Source organism: Mesoplodon densirostris, chromosome 3 (assembly GCF_025265405.1).
Source record: "Mesoplodon densirostris isolate mMesDen1 chromosome 3, mMesDen1 primary haplotype, whole genome shotgun sequence".
In the NCBI taxonomy this organism is placed as follows: domain Eukaryota; kingdom Metazoa; phylum Chordata; class Mammalia; order Artiodactyla; family Ziphiidae; genus Mesoplodon; species Mesoplodon densirostris.
In genome coordinates this window covers 145,814,587-145,835,721 of record NC_082663.1, presented here as the reverse complement: position 1 = coordinate 145,835,721, position 21,135 = coordinate 145,814,587, and the positions used below count along the sequence as shown (strand labels likewise).

General features: G+C 51.8%; 1 protein-coding gene across 3 annotated transcripts in view; it reads left to right on the top strand.

The window, feature by feature from the left end:
* SLC44A2 (solute carrier family 44 member 2) overlaps nucleotides 1-20,488 on the top strand; it is a 30,463-nt gene extending 9,975 nt beyond the window's left edge. The window contains exons 1-22 of one of the 3 annotated variants that reach the window (XM_060094150.1): nucleotides 5,398-5,554; nucleotides 6,026-6,074; nucleotides 9,854-9,927; nucleotides 10,051-10,135; nucleotides 10,719-10,803; nucleotides 10,998-11,108; nucleotides 11,186-11,246; nucleotides 11,334-11,457; nucleotides 11,577-11,660; nucleotides 11,754-11,866; nucleotides 13,459-13,590; nucleotides 13,690-13,789; nucleotides 13,874-13,966; nucleotides 14,144-14,228; nucleotides 14,840-15,102; nucleotides 15,188-15,282; nucleotides 15,857-15,960; nucleotides 16,066-16,139; nucleotides 16,228-16,298; nucleotides 16,476-16,564; nucleotides 18,295-18,379; nucleotides 18,845-19,217. In XM_060094150.1, coding sequence (XP_059950133.1) covers nucleotides 5,518-5,554; nucleotides 6,026-6,074; nucleotides 9,854-9,927; nucleotides 10,051-10,135; nucleotides 10,719-10,803; nucleotides 10,998-11,108; nucleotides 11,186-11,246; nucleotides 11,334-11,457; nucleotides 11,577-11,660; nucleotides 11,754-11,866; nucleotides 13,459-13,590; nucleotides 13,690-13,789; nucleotides 13,874-13,966; nucleotides 14,144-14,228; nucleotides 14,840-15,102; nucleotides 15,188-15,282; nucleotides 15,857-15,960; nucleotides 16,066-16,139; nucleotides 16,228-16,298; nucleotides 16,476-16,564; nucleotides 18,295-18,379; nucleotides 18,845-18,969 — 2,139 coding nt within the window. In that variant the 5' untranslated portion in view covers nucleotides 5,398-5,517 and the 3' untranslated portion in view covers nucleotides 18,970-19,217. Of the gene's footprint in view, nucleotides 1-5,397; nucleotides 5,555-6,025; nucleotides 6,075-9,853; nucleotides 9,928-10,050; nucleotides 10,136-10,718; nucleotides 10,804-10,997; nucleotides 11,109-11,185; nucleotides 11,247-11,333; nucleotides 11,458-11,576; nucleotides 11,661-11,753; nucleotides 11,867-13,458; nucleotides 13,591-13,689; nucleotides 13,790-13,873; nucleotides 13,967-14,143; nucleotides 14,229-14,839; nucleotides 15,103-15,187; nucleotides 15,283-15,856; nucleotides 15,961-16,065; nucleotides 16,140-16,227; nucleotides 16,299-16,475; nucleotides 16,565-18,294; nucleotides 18,380-18,844; nucleotides 19,218-19,253 lie in introns of those variants that run through there. The other 2 variants (XM_060094148.1, XM_060094149.1) reach the window with 2 other exon arrangements.
* Nucleotides 20,489-21,135: the final 647 nt, after the last annotated feature.

Genomic DNA, 21,135 nt, shown 5'->3' with positions numbered 1-21,135 from the left:
CAGGATAATGGTCCCCCCCAAAAGACCTCCATGTCCTAATTCCTGGAACCTATGAATATGTTACCATACACGGCATAAGGCACTTTGCAGATGGGACTAAATTTAGCATCTTGAGATGGGGAGATTATTCTGGATTATCCAGGTGGCCCCAAGGACAAGGGTCCTTATAAAGAAAAGAGGGGGACTTCCCTGGCTGTCCAGTGGTTAAGTCTCTGCGCTTCCACTGCAGGGGGCATGGGTTTGATCTCTGGTCAGGGAACTAAGATCCTGCATGCCACGTGGTGTGGCCAAAAAGAAGAAGAAAAGAGGGAGGAAGGGGAGTCAGAGGAGAAGATGTAGCAATGGAAGCGGATGTGGGTTTAATGAGAATCCTGGCTTTGAGGATGGAGGAGGAGGCCATGAGCCAAGGAATGAGGGAGGCTTCTAGAAGCTGGAATAGGCAAGGAAACGCAGCCTGGCCAGCACCCTGATTTTAGCCTAGTGAGATTCACTTTGGACATCTGATCTCTAGAACCATAAGATAATAAATTTGTGTTTTGAACCACCAAGTTGGTGTTAATTACTTACAGCAGCCATAGAAAACACTAGCTCAGGAGCTGGGTGGCCCAGCTCTGTTGCTCACCATCTTTGTGGCCACCAGCATGTGTTTCTGCCTGGGCCTCAGTTTCTGCATCTGTCAAATGGGGGTAATGATGGGATCAACCTCACAAAGTTGCTATAAGGGTGAGCTGAGGTAAACCGTGTAACGTTTTAGAAAAGTGCCTGGCACACAGTAAACAGGTCAGAAATATGGAGACACTGGGGCATTCCACTGTTATTTTGCAGCATTTTTGCAGAGATTCAGCAAGTTTCCATCCTCAGGCTCAATTATCAAACCATTAGTATTTGCCTTGCCCCTCCCTCCATCCCCACTTGGCTAGTGTTAAAATGAGAGCTAATGGAACCCATCAGATGACAGTACCATTGTTCTCTTATATTTCCTGAGCCACCCACAAGGCAATGCCCTGAGCCAAGGCTACACCAGGTGCCTCTCTCTGCTTCTTTAGTTCCATCTCAAAGAGGGATAACTCAAGTTTACACAGGAAGGCCATAGCCCATCTGTCCCATCCACGGCCACCAATTTCCCTGAGAGCTGTCTGAGACTTCCCCATGTATCTTCCCCTCCCCAGCCCAGCCTCATCATGCTCCTGTTCAGACACCCTCAGTGGCTCCCACTCATTCATCAAAACTGGAGTAGGGACTGACCACTTGTTGCTAGGTGACTGGGGGAGCCACTTCCTCTCCGTGAACATCAGTTTCCTCCGCTGTAAAATTGATTGTTGTGTTTTGGCTGCACCCTGCGGCTTGTGGGATCTTAGATCCCCGACCAGGGATTGAACCTGGGCCCTCGGCAGTGAAAGCCCTGAGTCCTAACCACTGGACCGCCAGGCAGTTCCCTAAAATGGGTTGTTGATAGGATCACCTGTATTGTAAAGAGCTCTGCACCAGTGTCTGAAAGATATTCCTTGGTTCTTAACTGCTGGACTGCCAGGGAAGTCCCAGCCCCAGCTGTTCTTATCTGCCAGTTTGGCCGACATAAGAAACTTCCAGCGCTCCTTTCTCTCTTCCCCCACCCACCTTACCCGTCTCACCTGCTATCAGATGGTAGAAATATGCTCTTGTGTTTTCCCATCCTACTTGTCATAGTTTTGAGTTTTATATATTTGCATGATTAATCCATGTGGAATTTGTTTTGCTATGTGGTGGGAGTGGTGTTAACTTTATCTTCTTCCAAATGAGCAGTCAAGGCTACTGACTGATTTATCCTTTCCCTGCCAACTGGAAATTCCACATTTATCATGTATTCAATTCTTATATGTATAAAATTCGAAAATTATTTTTTAAATACATGCACCCGGAAAACTCAAAGCTGCATTTTTATTTTCAGTTTTAGCTATACTATACATGGATTATATATCGTGGTTATTCATTTAACAAACTCTGACTGAGTGCCTGTCTTGTGCCAGATGCTATGCTGGGCGCTGGGGGCAAAGTTATGAACAAAACAGACATAAATCCCTGCCCTTGTGCAGCAAACAGACATGGGGGCAGACAATAGTCAATGTGTAAATGAGTCAGAAACAAAATAAAATAGGGTAACAGGAGAGAAGGGGGAAAGGGTGCTGTTTTATTTTATTTTATTTTTTAAAATTATTTATTTTATTTATTTTTACTTTTGCCTGCATTGGGTCTTTGCTGCTGTGCGCAGGCTTTCTCTAGTTGCGGTGAGCGGGGGCTACTCTTTTTTGTGGTGTGCGGGCTTCTCATTGTGGTGGCTTCTCTTGTTGCCGGGCACGGGCTCCAGGCTTGTGGGCTCAGTAGTTGTAGCTCGTGGGCTCAGTAGATATGGCACGTGGGCTCTAGAGCGCAGGCTCAGTAGTTGTAGTGCACGGGCTTAGTTGCTCCGCAGCATGTGGGATCTTCCCAGACCAGGGCTCGAAACCGTGTCCCCTTCATTGGCAGGAGGATTCTTAACCTCTTCCCCCCAAGGGTGCTGTTTTAGACAGAATGGTCAGAGAAAGCCTCTCTGAGGAGGTGATGTTTGAGCTTGAAGGAGGTGGAGCCAAATGGCTGTCTCAGGGAAGAGCTGTCTGGGGAGAGGGAACAGTCAGAGCAAAGGTCCTGAGGTGAGCCTGTGTCTGGTGAGTTTATAGTCTAATCAGGGGGGACATGGGCTGGTGGTGGCCTGGGTGAGGGCAAGTCCACCATCCTCCTGGGCAACAGATGCCCATTGAAGGACACCCAGCCCAACCTCCCCCGATTTTTTTGTGGGAATATTTTGGGGGTTGAAATTCAAAAAGGAAAAAAATATATATATATACATCATTCTTCTCTCAAAAAATTTAAAAAATTTTCCACATTAAAATAGTTGCTATACTAGTGTTTGTCTCCTATTTAGAAGTAGACGGTTAGATGGCAAATAGAATTTCATGACATTTTATGAAGCCCTCATTGTCAAAACCTTTAATAAATGTGAAAAAGTTTAAAAAACAGTATACAGTGTAACCAGTATAACCTACAGTATAACCAGGGTGCCAGTGAGGCTGGAACAGAGCAAGGAAAGGGGAGAGTGGGAGGGGGTGAAGGCAGGGAGGAGGGGACAGGGCAGAGCAGGCAGGGCCTTGTGGGAATGGTGAGGGGTTGGGCTTATGGGAGCCATAGAGGGTTCAGGGCAGAGGAGGGAGTGCCCTGACTCGGGTGTTCACAGGCTCCTCTGGCCCCTGTGGGGGAATGGACAGTGGGGGACAAGTGTGGGAGCTGAGAGACCAAGGTGGAGGCACCTGCACTGTCCAGGCAGGAGACGACAGCCATGTGACAAGGGTGGGAGCCAAACAGGGGGTGAGAGTGGTTGGATCCTGAATAGATTCTGAAGGCAAAGCTGATGTGAAGCAGAGAGGTGTCCCAGGTTTCCAGCCTGAGCACTCAGGAGGACAGAGCAGCTTGGGGGACAATGGGGGCTCGATGTGGTCATGCTGAGTGGGAGGTGCCCATGAGACCCCCATGTAGGGTGCTGGGGGGCAGGTGTCCCAGGGTCGTGCTGCTCGGGAGTGAGGCCCTCCCCAAGGACCCATATTTGAGCATCAGCAGGGCGGAGCTGGTGGCTGAAGGCTGGAGTTTGCAAGAGTGTCCCCAGGGGACCTAGCGTATCTGGGAAGAGAGAGGCTGTGGCCTGGGCACTGCTTGCACTGGGTGGGGTGGGACCAGCCGGCCTTTGGGCTGGCAGGGACCGTGGCAACTACAGGCCTACTTTGGGAGGCCTGGTCACCCAAGGGCATGGCTTGGAGCCTTGGGCCTCGCCTGTTTGCTGAAGCCTGTGGGCCAGGGGGCAGGTGGGGCCTCCACAGCTAGAAGTCACTGGGGGGGTGGTGTGACATTTCTCTAGGGACAAGCTGAGTTGGTGACCAGAGTCCCATCAGGGAGTGCCTGACTCTGTGGCAGCAGGTACGATTATTGAGCACCAACTGTCCTCTTATAACCCCATGCTGGCTGTATGCTCCACACTGGATATCTCTTCCTGCTGACTACACCCTGACGCCGACTGTATCATGCCATGTCACCTGTAGAGCTCGTTGTACTATGAAGTATACAACTGGCCCAAAGGGCTGTTGGGAGATGCAGTTTGAACAGGCACATGATCAAGAGAGTATACACCTGGTGCAGGGGTGGATGGTTGGTGTAGGGGGTGTAGCCAGCTGACTGGGAATGCTATGCTGACTGTGTACCCTCACACCAGCTGTACAACTCCCCGCTGGCTGTATACCTCCCACCAGCTGTATACTGCTACCCCTACTGTACACCCCACACTTATTAAACACCCCGAATTGTATACCTCCATGTGGGCCATATACCCCATGCTGGCAGTACCCCCATACCTACTGTATACATCCATATCAGCTGAGTATTCCTACACTGGCAATATACTACATCCATGCCAATTGTATACTTCTTGGTATCCCATGCCTGGTCTTTGACTGGTTTTGGTTTTATGCTTTAGACCCATTTCACAGTTGAGGAAGCTGAGGCTCAGAGAAGGCAAGGCCCTGGCCTGAGTATCCTCGGGCTCAGATGGGGCAGGAACATTCAAATCCAGGGCCACCTGGTAGGATATCAGCTCCACAAGAGCAGACCCACAAGACTGGGTCTCTCACATGCCACTGTACCCGGTAGGCGCTCAATAAATACGTGTTCTTCAAAGCAGTGGCTTCAGGATTATCGACTGTGAGAGTGTGCAAGGGTGGCAAGCTGAGGTGTGTAGCCTTGGGGGCCACAAAGGGACCAGCTGGGGGCAATGCCAGAAAGGGATGTGGCATTGGGGGCTGTCAGTCCTAATCTGGCAGTTTTCCAGAGACAGGGATGTGGATTTTTATATGGACTGTCACAATATTTAACTGTTGGCATTTACTTTTTAAAAAAATGCATCCACAGGTTGGAGAGTTTTCAGCCCAAATACTCTGTCATTGGTTGTTCGGGTTAAGCCATCTGCCCGTTTTGCTGTACCTGGCTAGACATTGACCTCCCTATGCCTCAATTTCCATACCTGGAGAATGGGACAGTAATTAGGCGCCTTCCAGTGTTGAGAGATGTTCTAGGGCGGTGTCGCCTGGTTAGGGGCAGGGAGCTAGCCCAGGCCGCAGGGTGAAGCCACAGAGTTCCCCGGGTGGGGGCTGGGCGGGGGTGGGGGCGGTGCGGAGAGGGCTAAATCGGGCGGCGGGTGAGTGACTGGAGCAGCTGCCGCCCCGCCCGGCCCTCTCCTCCCTCCCTCTCTCCCTCCCTCCGTTCCGTGGTCCAGTCGGTCCGAGGCAGCAGCTCTGCTAAGGCCGGTCTGACCGGTTTGGGCCGCCCCGCCTGGCTCTGCTGGGAGGAGCCGCCGTCAGTCGGTCCCTCGGTCCCTCCCTCGGGACTCCTGCGCGTCCGGACCCGAGGGCAGAGAAGGAGCGCGAGCCGGCAGACGGCCGTCGGGGCAGGGCGCCCGCAGGGATGGGGGGCGAGAGTCAGCATTACTACGGGAAGCACGGTAGGCTGCGCCCCGCTCCCGCGCCCGGGCCTGGCAACTTGGAGGGGGAGGGGGCAGCGGGAGGACCCGGGATGGGGGGACGAGGGGGGAGCGGAATTGCAGATCTCGGCCTGTACCCCTCCAACCCCCCATCGTCACCTGGCAGCACCCTTCACCCCAACGCCCGCCCAGAGGTCCCTGCAAACTCCCTCATCCGAAGGGTCTGTCCTCGCAGCCTCCCCAGGACTCCTGTGAGAACCATCTCCAGATCCCACCTTGGACTCTCCCCTCTCCACCGGGCTCGCTGGTAGCCCTTTTTCCAGCCCCCTCCCAGTGAGTGGTCGCCAGGTGATAAATCGGGCTGTTCACAGAAAATCCTCAGGATCTCTGAATCTTACTTCTCCGTGGCCAAGACACCCCTAGGAACATCTGGGGAAGGGTGGTCTGCCAGCCTCATCTTGGATCACTCAGCTCAATCTTGCTGAATTTCAGGAACACCACAGAAGTATGACCCCACCTTCAAAGGACCCATTTACAACAGGTAAGCCGTCTGGGTTCCTAAGAGGGGAGGGGTCTCTACTAACACTGCCTCTATCCCCGTTCCTTTCCTTCCCCCCCCCCACCCGGTACACGGGCCTCTCAGTGTTGTGGCCTCTCCCGTTGCGGAGCACAGGCTCCGGACGTGCAGGCTCAGCGGCCATGGCTCACGGGCCCAGCTGCTCCGCGGCATGTGGGATCTTCCCGGACCGGGGCACGAACCCGTGTCCCCTGCATTGGCAGGTGGACTCTCAACCACTGCACTACCAGGGAAGCCCCACCCCTGTTTCTTTACACACCTCCACATTTGTACTCCAACAACCTGGTGATAAATATTTGCAACTTAACGATAAAAGAACTTAAAGATAAAAGTGATAAAAGAACGATAAAGGAATTTCCTTAATATACAAAGTCTTTACAAATGAATTTTTAAAATTCAGGCAAAAGACTGGAACAAATCATTTATAGAACAAGAAATACTTTAAACAGTGGAGTTATGGAGAAATGCTCAAACTCACTGGAAAGTAAAGGAATGTAATTTAAAACAGTAACCAAACAGAATTTCCCCATCACAGACTGGCAGAGGCTAAAAAGATTGACACACTAGGGTATACAGAAGTAGAAATATAATGTTGTACACATGAAACTTACATAATGTTATAAATCAATGTTACCTCAATTAAAAAAAAAAGATTGACACATATTTTGCTCTGAAACTAATTGATACAGTCTTTTTGGAGGGAATTTGGAAATATGATTTTTTCTTTTTTTTTTTTTTTTTTTTTTTTTGATGTACAGCTCTTTGTTCCAGAGATTAAAATTCTATGAAAAAAATTCTCCCAGTACACCTTGCATAGATGGGCAAAATTGTATGATAATGCTGCCTTTTTGAAAATGGCAAAAACCAACAATCTGAGTTGCATCTCTTGGAACTAGTTAGATACATTACAGTGCATCCTTAGGTTATTTTATGACACAGCTGTTAAAATGTACAAGAGCCTTTATAAAGTCACTTGGATCCCTGTCAATATATTAATGAAAAAAATAAGACACAAACAGTGGGTGTATCATAATCATACTTGAGTTAACCAAACAAAGTTTTTTTGGAAAACATTTGTACCAGTGAATAAAGAACTCACTAGAAATCATTAACACAGGTTACTCCTGGAGAGGAGGGTTATGTGGGAGACAGTTCTTGGTTATGTACATTCCTGTATGGTTTAAATTTTATCATGTTCATATTTAATCTTATGATAATAACAATAGTTTAATTTTTTCTTTTTAGTAAGTGCTAACATGGTGAAACTTATGGGTTTTTGTTTTCATTTTTTCTTCCAGTTTTATTGAGATATAATTGATATACAGTACTGAATAAGTTCAAGGTGTACAGCATAATGATTTTTTAATTTTTTTTTTTTTTTTTTTTTTTTTTTTTTTTTCGGTATGCGGGCCTCTCACTGTTGTGGCCTCTCCCGTTGCGGAGCACAGGCTCCGGACGCGCAGGCCCAGCGGCCATGGCTCACGGGCCCAGCCGCTCCGCAGCATATGGGATCCTCCCAGACCGGGGCACGAACCCGCATCCCCTGCATCGGCAGGCGGACTCTCAACCACTTGCGCCACCAGGGAGGCCCTGATTTTTTAATTTAAAAAAATTTTTTAAAATTTTTGGCTGCGTTGGGTCTGTGTTGCTGCATGAGGACTTTCTCTAGTTCCCTCGAGCGGGGGCTACTCTTCATTGCAGCGCGCGGGCTTCTCATTGCGAGGGCTTCTCTTGTGGAGCACGGGCTCTAGGCGCTCAGGCTTCAGTAGTTGTGGCATGTGGGTCAGTAGTTGTGGCTTGCGGGCTCTAGAGCACAGGCTCAGTAGTCGTGGCACACGGGCTTACTTGCTCCGCGGCCTGTGGGATCTTCCCAGACCAGGGCTTGAACCTGTGTCCCTGCATTGGCAGGCGGATTCTCAACCACTGTGCCACCAGGGAAGCCCCAGCATAATGATCTGATTTACATATATCATGAAATGATTACCACAAAAAGTTTAGTGAACATCCATGATCTCATACAGATATGAAAGAAAAGAAAAAGAAAAGAATAACTTTTCCTTGTGATGAGAACTCTTAAAATTTCCTCTCTTAACAACTTTCATATATATCATACAACATTATGTTTACCGTGTGTACATTACATCACTTATTTACCTTATAATTGGAAGTTTGTACCTTTTGAATAGTTTTATCCAATGCCCCCTTCCACTCCCCAACTGCCACCTCTGGTAGCCACAAATCTGATATCTTTTTCTATGAGTTAGTCTATTTTTGAAGTATAATTGACCTACATCACTATGTTAGTGTCTGGTGCACAGCATAATGATTCAGTATTTCTATATATTACAACCTGATCACCACAAAATAGCTTCACTTTTAAAAAACATTAATATGCTATGCTGGCAAGGATGTAGGGAAATGGGCATTTAATCAAAAGAGAGCTGAACATTGCTGCAACCTGCTTTGAGGACAGTGTAGCATGAGGTATTAAAATTTATTTTTTAGTTTTTAGGTTTTTTATTGAGTTATAATTAATTTACGATGTTATATTAGTTTCAGGTGTGCAACATAGTAATTTGATTTTTTTTTTTTTTCTGGCGGTACACGGGCCTCTCACTGTTGTGGCCTCTTCCACTGCGGAGCACAGGCTCCGGACGTGCAGGCTCAGCGGCCATGGCTCACGGGCCCAGCCGCTCTGCAGCATGTGAGATCCTCCCAGACCAGGGCACGAACCCATGTCCCCTGCATCGGCAGGCAGACGGTCAACCACTGTGCCACCAGGGAAGCCCAATTTGATATTTTTATACATCATGAAATGATCACTGCAATCAGACCAGTTACCACCCATCACCATACAAAGTTGTTACAATATATTTTTAAAAAATATTTATTTATTTATTTGGTTGTGCTGGGTCTTAGTTATGGCAGGTGGGCTCCTTAGTTGCAGCTCGTCGGCTCCTTAGTTGCAGCATGTGGGCTCCTTAGTTGTGGCTCCAGGGCTCCTTAGTTGTGGCATGCAAACTCTTAGTTGTGGCATGCATGTGGGATCTAGTTTCCTGACCAGGGATCGAACCCAAGTCCCCTGTATTGGGAGCACGGAGTCTTATCCACTGCACCGCAAGGGAAGTCCCCAAAGTTATTATAGTATTTCTGACTGTATTCCCTATGTGTATATTACATCCCTCTGACTTATTTATTATGTAGTTGGAAATTTGTACCTCTTAATCCCCTCTACCTGTTTCGTCCATCCCCCGCCCACCTCTAGTCTGACAAATGCCAGTTTGTTCTCTGCATCTATGAGTCTCTTTCTGTTTGTTTTGTTTGTTCATTTGTTTCATTTTTTAGATTCCACATATAAGTGAAAGCATACGTTATTTGTTTCTCTGTCTGACTTATTTCACGTAGCAGAATATCCTCCAGATCTATTCCATGCTGCTGCAAATGGCAAGATTTCATCCTTTATGGGGGGCTGAGTAATATTCTATTGTATACATATACTCCACATCTTTATCCATTGATCTATGGATGGGCACTTAGGTTGCTTCCATATCTTGGCTATTGTAAATAGTGCTGCAATGAAAGGTATTAATATTTAAAATGCACGTGCCCTTTGGCACAGCATTGGTACCACTCAGGAACATGTGTCCAAATAACACATACCTATATATGTGTACAAGGCAGGATGGGTCCATGATATCCAGGGCACCAGTACTCCCACCCTGACACAGTCTCTTGCTCCCCAGAGGCTGCACAGACGTCATTTGCTGTGTGTTCCTCCTCCTGGCCATTGTGGGCTATGTGGCTGTAGGCATCATAGGTGAGCAAAGGAGGGGATGGGATTGGGGTTCCAGGGTGGAAGGGCAAGCCACCACCTCTGGGGCAGAAGTGGGGCTGGTGCTAAGGAGTGGCAGCCCCTCGGCATCTCTGGATCCCTCCACAGCTTGGACTCACGGGGACCCTCGAAAAGTGATCTACCCCACTGATAGCCGAGGCGAGTTCTGCGGGCAGAAGGGCACAAAAAATGAGTGAGTCTGACTCCTTGGGGCCTGCTGGGTCTGGGGAGGAGTGTGCGGGAGAGCTTCATGAGCACTGGGGAGAAGGTTCTAGGCTTTCCTCACCTCCATCCATCCACTAGTCCAGTCAACAAGTATTTATAAAACTCCTGCCATCCCCAGCCTCTGTTCTAGGCCTTGGGGACACAGCACTAAATGAGACATTCAAAGGCTTGTCCTCTGGTGGCCCACATTTTAGGGGAGAGACAGAGAGGAGACAGTCCCATATCTGATGTCCGCGGGTGATGAATAGGTGAGGTAAAAGACCAAGTTCAATCCAAGCTGTGCCATTCCCTGGCTGTGTGACCTATGGCAAGTGTCTCAACCTCTCTGGGTCTCATTTTCCTTACCTCTGAAATGGGGATCATGACAGTCCCACTCTCATGGGGCTGTTGTGATGGTTAGATGAGCCAGCACATGTCCAGTGCTTAGAAGAGCACCTGGCATGGAGTTGCTGCTGCTGCGGTTATTATTGTTGCTGTTGTTTTCATTAAGATAGTCTATATAGGCTGATTGAGAAGTCTTGACAGTTTCCATCTCCCTTCCTCAACCCCAGGAACAAACCCTTCCTGTTTTATTTCAACATTGTGAAGTGTGCCAGCCCCCTGGTCCTGCTGGAATTCCAGTGTCCCACGCCCCAGGTAACTTGTCCCCTCCCCACCTCTTTCCTGTCCCCCCCTTCCACCATCAGGTCCTTTTCCCCCTGTAGTGGCAGCTTCTCTCCCAGCCTTTTCTCCCTGGTGAATAGGGGGAAGGGGGTGGGACCTCTGTCTTGAGAGGCAATCAGGTGTTTGTCCAGACCCCACTCAACCCCTGCCTCCTGCCCACCCCCAAGATCTGCGTGGAGAAATGTCCTGACCGTTACCTCACCTACCTGAACGCTCACAGATCCCAGGACTTTGAGTACTACAAGCAGTTCTGTGTGCCTGGCTTCCAGAACAACAAGGTAAGCAGATAACTGCCCAGGCAGGGACAGGTCGAGAGTGCTGGCCTGCAGGACTGACCCCCTCCGTCTCTTGGCAGGGTGTGGCTGAGGTCCTCCGAGATGGCGACTGCCCCGCTGTCCTCACCCCCAGCAAACCCCGTGAGTCTGGGGTCCCATGAGCTTGGGAGGGGCATGGGGATGTTTCAGGGGCTCAGCCTGACTGGTCCTATCCCCTGCTCTGTGCAGTGGCCCGGCGGTGCTTCCCAGCCATCCACAGCCACAAGGGGGTCCTCATGGTGGGCAACGAGACAACCTATGAGGATGGGCATGGCTCTCGGAAAAACATCACAGAGCTGGTGGAAGGCGCCAAGTGAGGACCATGACCCACCATGCTGGCATCACATTTTCCTGGGTGGGATGGGGCATCCCCTGGGGCTGGCCCAATCAGGGAGCGGGGTCCGACCTAAAGCCTTGTCTGCCTTCCCCCAGGAAGGCCAATGGAGTCCTGGAGGCCCGACAGCTGGCCATGCGGATATTTGAAGATTATACAGTCTCCTGGTACTGGATTATCATGTAAGTTGAGAGGGAAGGTAGCCCTCATTGGGCTGCCCTGTCTGAGACTGGTGAGGGGATGGGGTCTGCTCATGCACCCATTTTATCCCCCAGAGGCCTGGTCATCGCCATGGTATTGAGCCTCCTGTTCATCGTCCTGCTCCGCTTCTTGGCTGGCATTATGGTCTGGGTGATGATCGTCATGGTGATTTTGGTCCTAGGCTACGGTACGTCTCTCCCTCCCTGTGTCCTCCCCTCCCCACGGTCTGCAAAATGCCTATGCCCTTTGAGCTGTCATTGGCCTATCAAGAATCATCTGTCCCTGGTGGTCCAATCGTTAGGACTTGGCGCTTCCACTGATGGGGCCTGGGTTTGATCCCTGGTTGGAGAATTAAGATCCTCCAAGTCGTGTGGCACAGCCGAAAAACAAAACAAAACAAAACTTCTCCTGAGCCATCAGACATCCTCTATCTTTTATTTGGAATATTTGTGAAGATATTCATCTCCACATTGTTTATGAGAGCAGGTACTCGGAAACAACCATTAAATCATAATCTTCCCAAGCAGGACTGGATCTGTATTTCATTGACAGCAAATTCATTCTAAAGCATACCATTTTGCACAGTGGTTAAGGCCACATGCTCTGGCACCAGAAAGCCCAGGGTTCAAATGCTGGCTCTGCCAATTCCTTGCTCTGTGACCTTGGGCAAGTGAATCAGCCTCCCCATGCCTCAATTTCCTTCTCTATAAATTGAGGATAATTAGTATTTACTAGTTAGGAGACTTAATGAGAAGAAGACAGTCTGCGGATTAGATGCGGGAGGGCCTGAGGCCTGCGGAACTCAGAGGCAGTGCTCAGAAGCCAGTGCTTCATGTTCTGTTTATTCATTTAAACTTTCCAAGAGGAAAGATGCTGGATGTGCAACCTACACTGGAGACACAGATGTTAAAATATTCATTAAAAAAATTTTTTTTTTTTATTTTGGCCATGCCGCGCAGCACGTGGGATCTTAGTTCCCCGACCAGGCATTGAACCCATGCCTCCTGCAGTGGAAGTATGGAGTCCTAACCAGTGGACTGCCAGGGAATTCCCAAAATATTCGTTTATAGTCGTTTCTAGCTGGGTGCTGGCAGTTTTGGTGACTAGCTTTTTGTACTTTATCTGTACTTTATAACTTTCTTCTACCAGAGCTAAGGGGAATGGTGAAAACCCCTAATGCTACCCCACTGGATATTAGCACCCATGTCCTCCCTCCCCACCCACGAATCATTGTTACAGGATGGCAGAGGGGTCAGGAAAGCCTCAGGCCACACAGCATATTGACACCTATTCACTCATTCATTCATCCATCATGTACTGAATGACTCCTATGTTCTGGGCAGTCTTCTAGGTCCTGGGCTTACAGCAGTGAATAAAACAGGACAAATCCTTACTTTTGTGGAGCTTATATTCCAGAGGGTATGGGCAAGATGGGCAAGAAACCAACCAGAAAACCTCTGGGATGTCAAAGCTGTGAAGGGGGATACGAAATTGGAATGTAAGAGGGTATGATTCTAAATGGGGGAAAAGGTCCCAGAAGATCTCATGAGAAGGTGACATTTGAGCAGGGACTAGAGGATGTGAGGATCCAGTTGGGGAGAGGCTGAACCAGGCAGCAGGAATAGCAAGTAAAGGCCCTGAAGCAGCAGCAAGCGATGGCAGCCCCTCTCAGCCTTGGCTCTTGTTTCTGTTAAATGGGTGTGGTTGTACATGCTTTGTAATGTCGGGGGAGCCGTCAGAGGGCTGAGGTCAGTCGTAGCACGGTGGTTCCCCATGCAGGAATATTTCATTGCTACATGGAGTACGCTCGACTGCGTGGCGAGGCCGGCTCTGACATCTCCCTGGTGGACCTTGGCTTCCAGACGGACCTCCGCGTGTACCTGCACTTGCGGCAGACCTGGATGGCCTTCAGTGAGTCCCAGCTCCCCATTCAGTGAGGCCTGGGTGGGAGGGGGGAGCCCAGGCAGGTGGCAGACTTGATTACTCTCTGCCCCCCCCGCCCCCCTGCAGTGATCATTCTGAGCATCCTCGAGGTTATTATCATCTTACTGCTCATCTTTCTACGGAAGAGAATTCTCATCGCCATTGCACTCATTAAAGAAGCCAGCAGGTGGGTGCCGGGGTGCCAGGGGGTCAGGCTGGGGTGGTCCCAGGGCTGCTCGGGCCTTGATGTCTATGTTTCTACTCCTCCCAGGGCTGTGGGATACGTGATGTGCTCCTTGCTGTACCCACTGGTCACCTTCTTCCTGCTGTGCCTTTGCATCGCCTACTGGGCTAGCACTGCTATGTATCCACCGTCAGACCCCGATCTCCGACCCCGGGGCTGGGGGCTAAGTGCCACACTTGCCTGGAGGTGACCTACATCTTGGGGGCAAAGCCTGAATCCTGGTGTGGGAATGGATTCTTTTCCACATGCCCCTGTGGTCCCTAATCCCAGACGTTGGGTTCCTTAATGAGCCTCTAGCTTTCTGTCCACTTCCAACGAAGCTGTCTATAAGATCTTCAATGACACCGCTTGCTCAGTTGCTGGGAAAACCTGCAACCCTGAGGTGGGTGTCCGGAAGTGGGGGGGTGGCTGTTTCCCTAGCAGCCCACAGTTGATCTGAAGGCCTCTCATCCCCACTTGGGGACCATTCAGCAAACATTTGGTGCATGCTGTATGTCCTGTGCCAGATGTGGGTGGCATGGAGAGGAAGAGATCCAGCCTGGCACCTACTCCCCCCCACCCATTAAGTGCTGATCTACCCACCTTCCCCCACCCCTTGGCTTCATTTCCTGCCCCAACACCCTTCTCTTAACCCAGTGGTGGTCACTTCTTCTTTTAGAGCCCCATCCTTGCCTTTCACAAGCCCCTAACCTGCCTTCTGTGGTCCTCATACTGATCTCTGCCACTTGTGATCTGTCCACATGGCCACTCCATTGATCCCCAAAATAGCTTATCCCGCCTCTCTGACACCCATTGGGATGATGATCCCTAATCTTGTTTCTAGAAGCCCTTTTGAAAGCCCCTATCCTAAACCCCCAATTCCTTGACTTAACTCTGTTTCCCATGACTCCTGTCCCATCTCGTGGCCTACCTGACAGGTCTGACCTGATGCCCAGAGCCCACTCTGAACCCCTAGCCCCTATGATGTGACCAGGCTCTGCGTCCCTCCCACAGACCTTCCCCTCCTCCAATGAATCCCGCCTGTGCCCTGAAGCCCACTGCCAGTTCGCCTTCTACGGTGGTGAGTCGACTTACCACCGGGCCCTGCTGGGCCTGCAGATCTTCAATGCCTTCATGTTCTTCTGGCTGGCCAACTTCGTGCTGGCGCTGGGCCAGGTCACGCTAGCTGGCGCCTTCGCCTCCTACTACTGGGCCCTGAACAAGCCGGATGACTTGCCTGCCTTCCCACTCTTCTCTGCCTTCGGCCGGGCGCTCAGGTGGGGCCCCAGGTGGGCTGGGGGTAGGGGTGAGTTGGAGTGGAAGAGGCCTGGCTGGACCACTGACCACTCCCTCGGCCCAAAGGTATCACACAGGCTCTCTGGCCTTCGGCTCCCTCATTCTGGCCATCGTGCAGATCATCCGAGTGATACTCGAGTACTTGGATCAGCGCCTGAAAGGTATGGCCCACAGATGGTTGGCAGTAACTCCCGAGGTGGGTGGGGGGCTGAGGGGCAGGTTAGGATTGGTTCTTGTGGGGGGGTGGGGCTAAGGTGGTGGGACAGAGATTTGTTTCTGCCTATGGTGGGGAAAAGGTGGGGCTGAGGGTCTTGAGTGATTGGTTCCTGTGATGGAGGGGTGGCTGAAAGAGCCCACTGGGTGTTCTTACTGCTGAGGGGGTGGGAACAAGAGGACTGGGCCACCATTGGTTCCTGACGAGAGGGTTGGGCTGGGATTGGTTGTACTTTGGGGTGGAGCCAAGGAGGCATCAAGGATTGGCTTCTGCTCTGGAGGCGGGGCCAGGATAGCAGTGTGGGTTGTCACTGCTTCTTGTCTTGGAGGCTGAGCTGAACGCCCGTTTTGTGGGTTGGGCCTGAGATCCTGGATCAAGTCTCCTCTCCCCATCTCTTTGAGAAGGTGGGCTCTAAGGGCCCTGGACTATGGCAAGTGTGTGTAACAAGGAGGTAGGGGACTCCTAACAGGCCGAGTGGGGTCTCCTCTCACCCACCTCTGCATCTCTCCCTCATCTACTAGCTGCGGAGAACAAGTTTGCAAAGTTCCTCATGACCTGTCTCAAATGCTGCTTCTGGTGCCTGGAGAAATTCATCAGATTCCTCAACAGGAATGCCTACATCATGGTGAGTAAGCCTGGGACCAGGCACTAACCCACCAGCTCCTGCTGGGTGGAGGAGCCCTCATTCCCCACCCACTGGGCCTGATCCGTCCCTCCCACCTCCCTCCAGATTGCCATCTACGGCACCAACTTCTGCACCTCAGCCAGAAACGCCTTCTTCCTGCTTATGAGAAACATCATCAGGTCAGGGAAAACACTGTCCTTTGGCCACCTCCCTCCTCCCCCAGGCCCTGAGCCAGCATTCACGCCTGTTTCCTACTGTCCCCTGCAGGGTGGCTGTCCTGGACAAAGTTACCGACTTCCTCTTACTGTTGGGCAAACTTCTGGTCGTGGGTAGTGTGGGTGAGTGTTGCTCACCCAGCCTGTCCAGCTGCGGGAGCCTGTTGGGGGCCACTTGTGAGCTGCTGTCAGGCCCCCACGTCTTCTCTGATAACTGTCTTCTTCTCTGGGATCTTCTTGAGGGGGGCTATTTCCTTTATCCAGAACCCTCAACCATCCCGGTTTCCTCCCCCTCTCCAGGGATCCTGGCTTTCTTCTTCTTCACCCACCGAATCAGGATCGTGCAGGACACAGCACCACCCCTCAATTATTACTGGGTCCCTATACTGGTATGAACTTTTGGGGACAGACAGGGGTTGGGGAGAAGATGTTGGGACTTGCCTAGCTTCCTTTGACTAGACAGATGTGGATAGGGCTCAGAGGTAGGGAGTTGTTAATTCAGGACACAAACATTAAGTACCGACCACGTTCCAGGCATGACCTTTAAAGGCCTTACAGTTTGGGACTTCACTGGCGGTCCAGCAGTTAGGACTCCGCTTTTCCACTGCAGGGGGCACAGGTTCGATCCCTGGTCGGGGAACTAAGATCCCACATGCCGTGCAGCCAAAAAAAAAAAAAGAAAAAGGCCTTACAGTTGAGGAGTAAATCGACATTAACCAATGATGATCCGCACTGGATGCATGCTTGCAAACTTGTGCGTGCCACAGGGCAGAATTACAGGGAACCAATTGTTAGAGCTTGTGGTGGAGGATGTGGGCAGGTGTGGGAGTCCAGGGGGCTTCCCCGTGGAAGTGACGTCACACCTAAGATCTGAAGAAGATGCAGGCAACATCCTGGCAGAGGGAACAAGTACGGAAGCCCTGAAGCAGGACTATGCCAGGAACAGTGAGCAAATCAGTGTGGCTGGTGTGGAGGGAGTGAAGTGGCAAGGAGGTGGAGATAAGGGCAGGGAGGTGATGCGGCCATGGAGGGGTTAGGTCATCACCCTAAGAGCAGTACAGTATCTGAGTGCAGGCCTTGGAGCCCAGTGACCTCGATTTTTTTAAAAAAATTTTATTTATTTTTTATACAGCAGGTTCTTATTAGTTATCTATTTTATACACATTAGTGTATATATGTGACCTCGATTTTTATCTTAGTTCTTTATTTGCTAGTTCTGAGTGACTCTGGGCAAGTTATGTAATCTCTCTGAAGTCTGCTCACTTCAGTCAATAAATGCTTATCAGGTACCTACCAAGGCCCCGTGAGTTTCCAGATTGCTGGGGATATAGTTATTTTTAAATTAACAAAAAATTTTAAAATTATTTATATTTTTGGCCGCACCTCATGGCATGCGGGATCTTAGTTCCATGACCAGGGATCGAACCCACATCCCCTGCAGTGGAAGCTCAGAGTCTTAACCACTGGACTGCCAGGGAAGTCCCAACTGGGGATATAGTTATAAATGGGATAGACACAGTCTAGTAGGGTTGTGAGCATTAAACCTGTCTTGCCCTGAAGATGCATAAAATTGCAGCCAGAGGAAGGCCTAAGAGGAGGGCCTTTTTTTTTTTGGCTGCACTGGGTCTTTGTTGCTGCACGCAGGCTTTCTCTAGTTGCAGCGAGTGGCGGCTACTCTTCGTTGTGGTGCGCGGGCTTCTCATTGCGGTGGCTCCTCTTGTTGCTGAGCGCGGGCTCTAGGGCGTGCAAGCTTCAGTAGCTGTGGCACACGGGCTCAGTAGTTGCGGTGCGCGGGCTTCTCATTGCGGTGGCTTCTCTTGTTGCTGAGCGCGGGCTCTAGGGCATGCAGGCTTCAGTAGTTGTGGCACGCGGGCTCAGTAGTTGTGGTGCGCGGGCTCAGTTGCTCCGCGGCATGTGGGATCTTCCCGGACCGGGGATCGAACCCGTGTCCCCTGCATTGGCAGGCAGATTCTTAACCACTGCACCACCGGGGAGGTCCAGAGGAGGGGCTTATCAGCAGGGAAATGCCATAACCCCAGCTGGGGAGGGACATGGTGGTGAGTGGGGGGTTGCCCTGGGCAGGCACTGGGGTGGAAACAGCTTGTCTCTCCTTGCCTAGACGGTGATCATCGGCTCCTATCTGATTGCCCACGGCTTCTTCAGCGTCTACGGCATGTGTGTGGACACACTGTTCCTCTGTTTCTGTGAGTAACCCCTCATCCCCACCCTTCCTGGGCCCTGACTCCCTTCTCCCCTCTGGGCAGAACATCTCCCTCCGATGGGGGTACACACGCCAACCCAGTGTCCGCAGCCTCCCCTAGGGCCTGGCTGTCCCTCGTCGCAGGGCCCCGGCGCACCCCCTCTCAGCTTCCCCCTGCGCTCAGAGCTTTTCCATCCTGTTGTCCCCTGGTCCAGGCTGCAACTAGAACACTCTGTGCCCCTGGGCCCTCAGCTTCGGAGTTTCCGGCTTTGTTGCGGGGCGGGTGGGATCGGTGGCTGCCACTAACTCTGGTCTCTCCATCTGTCTGTGTTTTTTTGTTTTGTTTTTTTTCTCTTTTCTCTTCCTCTCCTCCATGCCTGCTGGCTTCCCTGTTCTTCCCTGCCTCCCTCTTTCCCTCCCTTCCTGACCACCCCCATTTCCCCCCTGCTGGTTCCTGGGGGGAGCCCAGGTGAGGACCTGGAAAGGAATGACGGCTCTCAGGAGCGACCCTACTTCATGTCGCCCGGGCTGAGAGACATCCTGTTGAAGGGGAGTGCGGAGGAGGAGGGGAAGCGGGGCGAAGTCGAGGAGTAGAGAGGGAGGCTGGCTTGGAGGCCATGCAGGCCTCCTTGTTTCCTCCCTGTAGATTGGGGGTGCACGCGGGGCTTCCTGGCCTGGGAGTGGGGAGCGTGTGTGTGGGCGTGTTTGTGTATGTCGAGTTCCCAGCCTGCTCCAGTCTGCCCCCTCCAGTCCCAGCATGTCTTGCTTCCTAACCCTCTGAGGCTTCTCTGTGGCCCCCGTCCGCCCACCCTGTCCCCTGAGGCCCCTGCCCGTGGGCTCCCCTCATGCCACCTGCTCTGGGGCCTCTCTCTCTGCAGTGGAGGACCTGGAGAGGAACGATGGCACCACTGAGAGGCCTTACTTCATGTCTCTCACCCTCAAGAAGCTTCTGAACAAGACCAACAAGAAGCCAGCGGAGTCCTAAAGGCCCCGCCCTCCTACCCCTTCCCGGAAGTCTCACAATGGGTGCTTGGCAGCTGGGTCAGAACCCCCAGCCCATCGGGCTGACCTGAAGTCCTATCACTGCCACCCCCTTCCTGCCCCTCCCCATCATCCAGTTACCTCCCTATGCTAAGGCCAGTCCGCGTTTTCACGGCCGCCCACCCCCACCAAGACTGTGCGATGAGTCTCTCCAGCCCCCACTGGCCCAGATGAGAAGCCCAGCGAGGCTTCTTGATGTCTGACATGCAAGGGCCCTCTGTGGGCTGCCCTCCGCTTCCTGTCCCCCTCTTATGACAGGACAGTGTTTGTGTCTGCAGCAGCGGTGGCCACAGGAAGGCCACCTTTCACTTGCGTCTGCTCCGGCCAGGATGCCAGGACCCTTCTCTGGGGCTGAACAACTGGCTACCGGCTGCTGCAGTCATTTATTATTATTTTTTTAACCTCGACGTGCGTTAAAGGGTCTGTTAGCTTTTTTTCTATCTGTCGTCACGGCTGAGATGGGGCCACTGAGGAATGCTTTCCAATGTCCCCTCCTCGGGTATGGCTGGGGTGGGGGTGGGGGTGTGCCAGGTAGGGGTGTCTCCTGGCACAGAAGGCAGGCTGTCCGGGGAGGGAGGCTGGGATCAAGCTGGTGTGGAACAGGGGGGAGGAGGTCGCTCAGAGCGGCTTAATGGAAACCGGCTGGCTGGCAGGTTGGGCCAAATCCCGCCGCCCCCCGCCGCCCTTCTCTGCCAGTTACTGACACAGCTCTCTTTGTAAGAGAGAAAAGAAACTGAATCCACCCAAGGGATGATTTCAGAGGAAGTGGGGAGATGGGCAGATGCCCTGGGCAAATGGGGGGACCCCTCCCCCCGCCCAGTCACCTCGCCTTGAGGATCCTTTTGCCAAATTTATCGAACTCGGGGGGAACGGGTGTGCTGGTTCCCCCTTCACCATATCCCAAGCCCTCCCCTCCCCCCAAATCCAATCCAGGATCCCAATCCGGGATCTGGAGAAATCCCAGCCTGGGGTTTCTGTCTCCAGTGCCTGCCGCCCCCTCCCCCATTCTGTCCGTACACCCCTCTACTTGTAACTGCATTCCAACCACTAATAAAGTGCCTATTGTACAGAGCCGGAGCCTGGAGTGTTTGTGGGGCAAGTGGGAGGCTGGTAGGGGGAACCCCAGCTTCAACCGCCCTGGGATCCTCTGATCTGGGACTACTCTCCCCAGGGAGAAGGAGGGAGGGCAGGAAGCCTCTGTCTGCTGGCCTCCGCCTGAATTCCACCATGCAGGCAGCTCAGGTTTCTCCTGAACAAATAGCCCTTATTAAGCTCTGATCCTCAGACCGCAGAAGGTGGCAGTTGACCTGCCTACCTCCTCATCACACAGCCTGGACATGTGCCCCCAGGCCTGCTTTGTCCCTGGCCGGGCACCTGGGCACCATAGTCTAGTCTGAAGGGCTTCAGACCCGCCAAGCTGCCCGACCCTGCTAACCTGGAGGCTCACTACTGCCCCCTTGGTGCCAGCTCGCTTACTGTCACCTCTGGGCCAACTGCTCCACCATGTTAACTGCCTTTCTCCCTCCTACATTCCTGCCTCCGGAATTGTTTCTTAAATAACTACCATATTTGGAGTACTTCTCATCTGCTTATGTACTGTCGCCATTCACTAATTAAGGCAGGTAAGTTGGGCGACGTGTCTGAAGGTGACCCCAGCAGGAAAGGGGCTGAGAAGGTCAGGTCTCCAAAGCCCTCACCCGCTATCCTGTCCAGATGTTC